General features: G+C 36.8%; 1 protein-coding gene across 1 annotated transcript in view; it reads right to left on the reverse strand.

The window, feature by feature from the left end:
* Positions 1–8855, reverse strand: part of LOC127967765 (ephrin-A2-like) — a 118314-nt gene extending 109459 nt beyond the window's left edge. The window contains exon 1 of the mRNA XM_052568425.1: positions 7934–8855. Coding sequence (XP_052424385.1) covers positions 7934–8073 — 140 coding nt within the window. The 5' untranslated portion in view covers positions 8074–8855. The remainder of the gene's footprint in view (positions 1–7933) is intronic.
* Positions 8856–9458: the final 603 nt, after the last annotated feature.

Consider the following 9458-nt stretch of genomic DNA (forward strand, 5'->3'; position numbering starts at 1 on the left):
AAGAGACATTTGCAAAGTGAAAACAGGTGAATCAACTGAACACATCAGCACTAATTCGGCTACAGGGAGATGGCGTCACATGCAAAACAGTCTAAATAAAATATATTTCAAATCAAATAAAAGTCAATCGGGTGACTGCAGGATCAGCAATCACTTTCTCCTATAAACTTCATTTAATTACTTAAGCAATTTTTTATTTAGTATCACAGCCGGGTTTTGCCAAAATCAATGTGGTAATACAATTTACAGATTACTGATATTTATAATTTAGTAAAATATTTTAGCAATCTTTTTACCCGCAGAGAAAAAAAAATAAACAATCAAATAACTATATATATGTGACACTGGACCACAAACCAGTCATAAGGGTCAACTTCTCGAAATTGAGATTTATACATCATTTGAAAGCTGAATAAATAAGCTTTCCTTTGATGTATAGTTTGATAGGACAATATTTGGCCGAGAAACAACTATTTGAATATCTGGATTCTGACGGTGCAAAAAAAAAAAAAAAAAAATCACCTTTAAAGTTGTCCAAATGAAGTTCTTAGCAATGCATATTACTAATTACAAAATATCTTAATGGAACATGATCTTTACTTAATATCCTAATGATTTTTGGCATAATAGAAAAATCAATAATTTTGACACATACAGTGTTTTCTGGCTATTGCTAAAAATATACCCCAGCGGCTTAAGATTGGTTTTGTGCTCCAGGGTCGCATATTTAAGAATTAAATTGCAAGCAGACATATCTTTCACTTGATATATTTTACTGTACATAAAACATTTTTTTTAAATATGTAAAATAACACTATAAACAATTAAATGGCTCTTCATAAATGTGAATATTTTCACTGGTAGAGATCAGCATTGTTTTAAGTAAAACACACATGCGCCCTACACAAACTAAAACAATATTTTATAAATATATAAACATTTTGCTTTAAACGTATGTTTAAACAGCATATGTGTTTTCAAAAATTCTACCGCTACTGTCATTTGGCAATGATTATTGCCGTAATATTATTTATAGTACGTAAAAAAATATTACAATTATTTTAATTTATAATTTAAATTAGAAAATACATTTGAAATACCAATAAAAAAATGTTTAATGCACAGAATATTACAAAAGTCTTCTCACCGGCACTGCTCTATCCAGACTGTGTACATCTGACACCTTATGCCCTCAAAAACATTTCAAAACTTCAAATGATCTCATCTCTCAGAGCGATTAAGAAATACGATCTCAGGAGCATGTTGATTTAAAGTCTATTTTGAACTTGAAAATCTGTTAGAAACTCAATAGAAAACAGCAGCATACTTAATCTCCAAGCTTTCAAATGATACACTGAGTTGTCCACATAATGACACAACATTCAGTTTTGTTAGATTATATTAAGGGCCATAATATCTTATAAGTAAAATTAATTGTTTAAAATTCCCAATTCTGCATTTTTTTACACAGTGAGTGCATGGTACTGTTAAATATTGCCCATAATTCTCTTTCTGCTATTCTATAATGCTTACAGCACGACTTTCATTTTCCGTTATAGTACCGATGATTAAAGTCAGGCTTTTTAAGCATTATAAAATATAAACCTCTTGTACAAATGGGCTTTGTAGAAACCATTTCACAAATTAGGATTGAGGCATAAAATGACCCTCCATTTCTTAGCGGAGAGCTGAGTGTATTTCCAAAATAAAATAAAACTCACTCAAGGAGAGAAATTAGGGGTTTGAGGATGGACATAATGAGCCGACTTTATGTGGGTCAACAGAACTATAGTTCCTGAAGAATTTAAATAGAGCATTTGTTTAATGCGCAAATTACAAAATGCGATGTCTTGTGTCTTAAAAACTACTTTGAGAAATGTGATTTAAAAAAAAATCAAAAAATCATGCTTGCTGTAATTACTCTGTGATAATAAAAAATTTTAAAAATTTAAAAAGCAATATATTATTTTTTATAAAAAATAATAATAATTAAAGCTAATTCGGTCCACAGTACATATAAGAAAGAGGTTTGGTGATAAATAGAGCATCTCACGTCACTTAAAAATACACAATCCCATTTGAGGGAGGGCTTCCTGGCACTCTGTGCCTCATAAATACTGTAGACTATGCCTTGGTCCTGAGAGAGAGGAGCGTCCCGAGCTAACTTGACCGAGAACTCAATGGCACCTGGATGAAAGCAAAACAAGAAGACTTAACACAAACAACCAGTCCTCAGATCTGATATTTAAACCAAAGCCGGTGTGCAACACTGCTTTGAAATCATTCGTTTTCTCTTCCATCGGGGGAAAGATCCACCCATGAAAGAGCACCTACCTCAAACCAAGTTTGAGCTCCCTGGGTGCACGTGACTGCCAGTGTGCTACGTGAATGTGGGTCAGGCATTAAAATTTATGAGTAATACAGAAGGCAGGGTGTCGTTGTGATTGGGGCTGTTGCTGGGTATAAAAACAGACAAAAATAAACTGTCGCACAAAGAGGTGAGGACGCAGGGGTGATAAGGTGCCCTGTAAGGTCCTGGGAATGAATTCTGGTTTGTCTCCGCGGCAAGAAAGTGTGAAAACTAACCGTCATTGCGCCTGTGTCGAAAGCATTTCGGCTGCAGCTTAGTGTAAGAGAGTTTGTACTGACTAAACTGAGTGATTCGAAACTTCCTGAAAGCAGACAAAAGAAACTAAAACAAATATTAAAACAAAAGAACGAAATTCAAATAAATCACTGTTTTAAAAAACAACCTGGCGTCAACAAATTAACTACTCGAACGACTCGAGGAAACTTCAAATGTTCAGCTTTAAAACACAAACAAACATGCATTAATAAACATCAACCTTGAATTTAGTTTTTTGTTGTCTGTTTGATTGTGCAAAAAAGTGTTTGGATAGCATGTCCCATCTGTGTAAATGTTCACGTGTACGCCGTCATTTTGTTGCAGGGTGACAGGACAGTGCAGATAATGGCGGAGAGGGTTATGTTACCCTGCAATACAAATTTAGAGAAGCACAACGGTTTCCCACCATTCAGTGACTGAAGCAGCGGGGTGTTTTATTTTAGCCTGCAGTAATGTAACTTTGATTAACGGTGAAAACTGAATATGCCGATTCTGGGACATTTTATTTAGCGCAACTTTGAACCTAGATTACTGATTACAAAATGTCTTTCATACTGCTGACTTTAAACTTTAATTACATGTTAGAGCCTTTTGATGCAATATGGTGTCAGACCATTTGCATTATTCACTCCCGGCGAGGGCTCCATTCCCTTTTCGGCCCATGTATTTAGGGGGGAAAAAAAGGTTTCATGAAACATTCTGTCATTGATAATCATTAGCATATGACTCTGAAGTCCAGCTGTAAACTGAATGGAAGCATTATAGCTATAACAACTGGTGACCTATAGACCTCAGTAACTGAATTTCTCCCTACAGCTTCACAACTGAAGTAGCCCGTAATCTCATAGAAACGCAGTGAGGCTGCGTGACTGCATGCACCCATCTTAAAAGACGCACTGTTGTTTTAGCAAGTGGACACAGCTGACCGTCATTCCCACTGTAATCTGATTTCCAAAACTAACGAATTCACTGCTCCCGGAGCGCTGTCAGTTTAAGTGCTTTCCCTCACTGTTGCGTATTAATGGACGAGGGTCATTGAGAAAAAAACAAACAAAAAAAACAATGATTATATTTATACACTTTAATGGATGAGTTAATTTGATTAAACCGGCGAACAAAACGGCGATCTCATGCTAAAGTTGCAATAAGTCACGGGATGGATGGCGAATCGGTGGTGGGAATGGGTTTTCTCTCAGAGTGCTTTCCTACAAAGAGGCAAAATTGTTCCCTTGACCCTCAGGACGGCAGGTCACAGTCCTAGCAGAAGAAACACTCTGTCATGCATTGTGAAATTTGAGGTATTTCTGTCTGGATGAAAGCAGACTGTAAATTGCCACCCTGCAGCTGCCTGAAATGAATTATAAACACACGTACGGAAGGAACGCACAAACAAAGAAGTGGAAGCTGACCGAACTCTAAGTGCTGTTTAAAACAGAAAAATCAATTAATGTCAGGCGCAATAAACTGGGCACCGGGTACACCTGTATATGAGAAATAAAACAGATTAAAAAAAATAATTCACCACACTTTTTGATGCAAAACTATTATTTGAGCAAACAAATCCAGTGTCTGAAATACAGGCTTTATTAGAACGATAATTTGTCACTAAAATAATATATTTAACGACATTTAGCACTTGGATTTTTCCACACTAAACTAGATCATTATTACAACGGTAACAAAATTATTTAAAAAAAAAAAGTTTCAAAATGCTGCCTCGGGTGATAAACCAACAAATTAAGTTAAATAAAACAAAACAATAAAGAAAAAAAACTATCCCTGGTAAGTTGTCATAGTATGACTGCATTAACCCCATACTCCATTTTTTGTCTCCAGCTTTGCACCATATTCCAGAGGCAAGTGTGAGGGTTCACAAAATGGCGGACAAATCGGGAAACTGGGGCAGAATATGGTGCGATGCCACCTACAGGAGCTGGAGTTTGACACGAGCAGCCAAGGTCAAGCTTGAAGTCATTCATTTCAGGCATTCTAATCACAATAGAGGTTAATGACGCTAAGAGAATAAAATCCATGTGGATCCATACAGGCAGATCTGTGTCTTGCCCTCATACAAGAGTCCTCTGACACCAGACATCCCTCATAACCTTGAGGAACCAATTACACTGTGACAAAAAGCCAGCAAAATAAAACCATACAAAGAAGAAAGTTTAGCTTTAAGAAGCTTGAAGTTTCCCTTCAAGTACAATTTCTTATTATAGCGGATTAAAAAAAAAAATCATATGGATATCATAACAGGATGTTAAAAGAGAGCCGTTTAAAAATCTTTATTTGTAAAAATTAAAATTAAAATAATCCATTGCACATTTTTTACCTGCACAGGAAAAATATTTTATTGAATTAATTAATTCAAATTTAAAATATTTGTTTTTTATTAAAAAGAATAATTAAATTAAAATAATGATAACATTAATAAATAAATATAAAATAATCAAACTATAAAAATAAAACGCTTTTGCAATGTTTAGCAAAACATCCATAAAAGACTATGCCATGTGGTTCTGCTTTTTAATAATGAAATTAAAGTCGTTACAGATAAGAGCGTCCACTAAATGGCTTAAACTAATGTAATGCTAGGATTCATGAAAATGATCACTCTTCAGACCTGAATAGCTCCGTTCTGAAACTGTCCGAAAGTGCTGCACGGGCAATCTGCATGATGGCGTACCCTACGTGAACACAACACTTCACCTTAACTGCTTCTTCTAAGCTACCAGCCTCATCATAAGACCTCACCGTAAAGCTACAAGGGTTAAATCGACACCTCCGGGCTCAACTCATACCGAGCAGAAATGTATTTCAGTGTATTTATTTATGCTCTGATTGGGGTCATTTAGCACGAGTCATTTCAGTCTCACACTCCTAATTGAGCCACGTAACAGACTCAAACCGTCAGGGCCTGATTCAAACCACACCAGACAGAACCGCTGGCTTTTATGGTGGCATGCAGGAAAACCACAGATCACGATGAAGCCAGCGAACTCTAATTTCAGTTTCGCAGGGCTGCAAACAACCAAGCACAATCCACAGAGCTACAATGCACATCTGCTCTGGGTTTCTGAAAATCCAAACTTGGAAGATCTGATACGTATATCTCATAGATCTACGGGCTGACCGGTAAAATCGATAGCATCGGTTAAAACACTCTCCAACCTAATAATAGAGATGCTTTTCCCTGAGCTCTCTCTCTCTCTCACACACACACATTCAGAGGGAAGTTTAGCTGAACAAACATTTCACTGCCCTGACATAACACAGCAGACTTACAGGTACAGAAAAATGTAGAAAAAAAATAATTAACCAGACATGCCGTAATCACAATTTAAATTTTTTGAATGCATTGACGCATGGAATACAGAAGCAGAAAAAGTTTTTTACATTTATTATTTTAGATCTGTGAATAATTTAGCTTTTTTAAAGGGTGGAGGGGTCTAATATATTTTTACAAAATTACACACACATGTATACATATATATAAATGTATTATTGTAAATTATTCTATATAATGCATAAGCCATTTTTTTATCAAGCCCATAAATATTATAAAAACTAAAACTATGTTCAATCTCTTTCTATTAATAAAAAATACAATAAAAAAACTTTTATGCACTCATTAACAGAAACTCTTTGTTTCTTCTATTGCGATTAACTGGAAAAAAACAGTACGCAAGTAAAAATGATTCCTAAATTCAAATCTATTGTTTTTCTCAAAACCCGTTCCATGCAAACATACAAAAAGCAACAATCCCCAGCACAAAGCACAAAAGCTCAAAAAACTTCTTCACAGAACTACTGATGTGAACAGACATCTGTGGACTTCTCAATAATTACTCATACTGGTTAAAACTCTGGCATGTACTGTTTGACTGTGTGGTTACACAAAGCTCCGTCCTCTGCCAGAAACGGCCTCGGAGAGAGCGCTCTGATGAGGGGTGCTGGGGTGTTCGGAAAGGGCCGCTTCATCTCAGACTATTTAAACCATATGGTGATATGAAAAGAAAGGTCTAGAGTACTGGTCCCACCTCAGGAACATCCATGATGAAAGAATGGAAAACAAAATAACAGTGTCTTTAAAGCTGACAAGATATAAAAGTATGCATTCATTAGCATAATGTTGGTGATTATCAACTCTGCGGACCAACGGCACATAATGTAACGCAGCATACAGCCCTCAGTAACTCATAACAGTGTCAAACAGTAAGTGTGCAATAAAAGTTACAATGTGCTCATAGAGAGGCTGATTTTGTGAGAAGCCCTGTAAGTACTTTCAAATGGAACACACAAGCTGTTAAAACAGTGCCCAGTTGAGGCCTATTTGTGTGCGTTTTGAAATCTTCATTGTTTCTTGTGTGAAATCACACATGAAAAACTCAAAGGGAGGACTTTGCATGTTTCGGACTGAGTTGAGTGATTTTTTACGAAACTTGTACCAGATCTGATCATATAAAAATACAGTTAAATTAAATATATGGTCATTTTTCAATTGGTTGCATTTCACTAACTTAAAATGTATGTTGATCAATAATAAAACATGTACTACAATAAAAATCTGAGCATGGCCTGATCAGCTTTCAAGTGGATTTAAGTATAATTAATAATGTGTGATGGTAATGATATTTCTAAATTTGTGAAGAAATGTTGAGTCAGCACAAAATACACTGCCATTAAATTATTATAATTTTTTTTTACATTTATAAATAAAAAATATTGACTTTTTTTATGTGCATGATAACTAGTAAGAAACTTTTTTTTAGAGGAGACTCATTTGTTCAACGATATGGTAATGACAATATTGGGGTGTTGAATCTTTGACATGAAAACACCAAAACTGAATTTTTAAGGTTCTTGGGGGAAAAGGGAAACGTAAAAATTTAAATGTAGAGGACGAGCCTAATGTAGATAAAGCGTAGCAGATGCAACATTTAAAAGATTTCAAACTATTTAAAATTAGGAAAAACTCACTAAAGAGGCAGAATAATAATAATAATAAACTTTTAATTGTAATCTGTTAAAACTGTGATAATGATTGTTCACAAAAAAGCCCTTTTTCCACTGGAGGGTCACAAGTTTACCTAATTAAACAATCACCTGTATATTTATATAAATATATTTGGTTTTTAATTTAAATATATGTATATAAAAAGTATGTATTTAGATAAAAAGGTCAAACTAAATAAGCGCACAACTCTGCCCTGATTGTAGTTTGGAAGAACTCCTGCCAGTCATGACTCTGCAGAAGCAGGTACACTCGACTCCCATGGACTCCTGATGAACCGAGGTGTTTCTTACCTGGGATTCGTGCTGTTCCAGTACACAGCATACCGGTCTGAAATGATCTTACTGTCATCCGCACACACGGTGACCCAAAACAGGACGACGACCGTGAAAAGCGTCAACTCCATCTGATACGCAATAGAGTTCTTGTCCATAATGTCAACGCAAATGGGGAGATAATTACAAGCTCAGTGAATAATAACAGGTGCGCTTAAGAAGAACGATCACGTGTGGGTTAGTCTTATTCACACGCATCACATTCTTCAGCGAAGGAATACAAGTAAAGTCAAAGCTCAGCGAATGAACTTCTCACGGAGGATCCATCCAGCATCTCGACCTCCATAGCTGGAGATGTTTCCATGAAGATCGCACTGCGTGTCAAACTACAATACTGATCGCTTTTCGCGTCCATTCTCCCTTCCAGCGGCTTTCAAAAACTTTTCTCAGACTCGTAAAAAAGTGGCCAGATCGTAAGCATCCATTCAGGCGAACGCACGCGCTCAAAATCCTGCTGGTACTCCACACTCGCGTGCGCGGTCCGTGCGTCTCCTCTCTCTGAAGCCACCTGAAGCGAGTCGGTCTTCTTTATCAACAGTCAATGAGAGTAAAAAGTAGCCTAGAATTCCGTGACGAACTGCCGTGTGAAAGTTATATCTGTTGCGGTCTCGCGGTGCTCTCACAGACGCGATGCTGAACCCGCGCGCGCCGCATCACGCGCAAAGTTGATGCCGTGGCGCTTTAAATGTCGCTTCTGCGCGTCAACAACTTTGCTGTTCCTCACAGACCGACGACGCTCTCACAAGTGCGAAATGACATTTTCTGTCTTTCCAACCTAAAGACGAGCGGTCCTCCCTCCACAGCGCGCTGTCTCTCTCTCTCTCTCTCTCAGCACATGTCTCGGTCTCTCCGCTGTCTGTCCTCGACTGCGGGGCGGAGCTGCTCGGGCGAGAGGGACCGCCTGGACCTGCACACTCAGACTTTGGAGATATTGCCCATTAAGGAGGCCATTAAATGAAATGAAACGTAACTACAGTTCGCATTAGATAAAGAATGATAATTGCAGAGATGTGTGGGTGTGTGACACGCTACAATGTTCTAAACTGAGCACAGCAATGTAAAACTGTTTGTAAATTTACGGTAAAAACTAAATGCCTCCTTAACCCTTTTCCCTAAAGGTTAAGGAGTAATATTACAATCATTACGGTATTCGGCTGCATTTTACGATATTACGTCATTCAGTTTTAACAAAACAAAATTGTTATAAATTTAAATTAATTTAAAAAAAAATTGTAATTTAAAGAGGTCATATGATGTGATTTAAATTTTTCCTTTCTCTTTGGAGCGTTACAAATTCTTGGTGCATGAAGTAGATCTGTAAAGTAGACTAAAGTCTCAAATCCAAGGAGATATTCTTTCATTCAATCACGCCCATGTCTACATCACTATGTGGAAAATTTGCATAATACCTCCCACATGTTCACGCAAAGAAAAAAGGGTGGTTTTTAGTAACCGGTTAGTGTTGAAGCAGTCATGTCAGGGA

The sequence above is a fragment of the Carassius gibelio genome, chromosome B11 (genome assembly GCF_023724105.1).
Source record: "Carassius gibelio isolate Cgi1373 ecotype wild population from Czech Republic chromosome B11, carGib1.2-hapl.c, whole genome shotgun sequence".
NCBI classification, from domain to species: Eukaryota; Metazoa; Chordata; class Actinopteri; order Cypriniformes; family Cyprinidae; genus Carassius; species Carassius gibelio.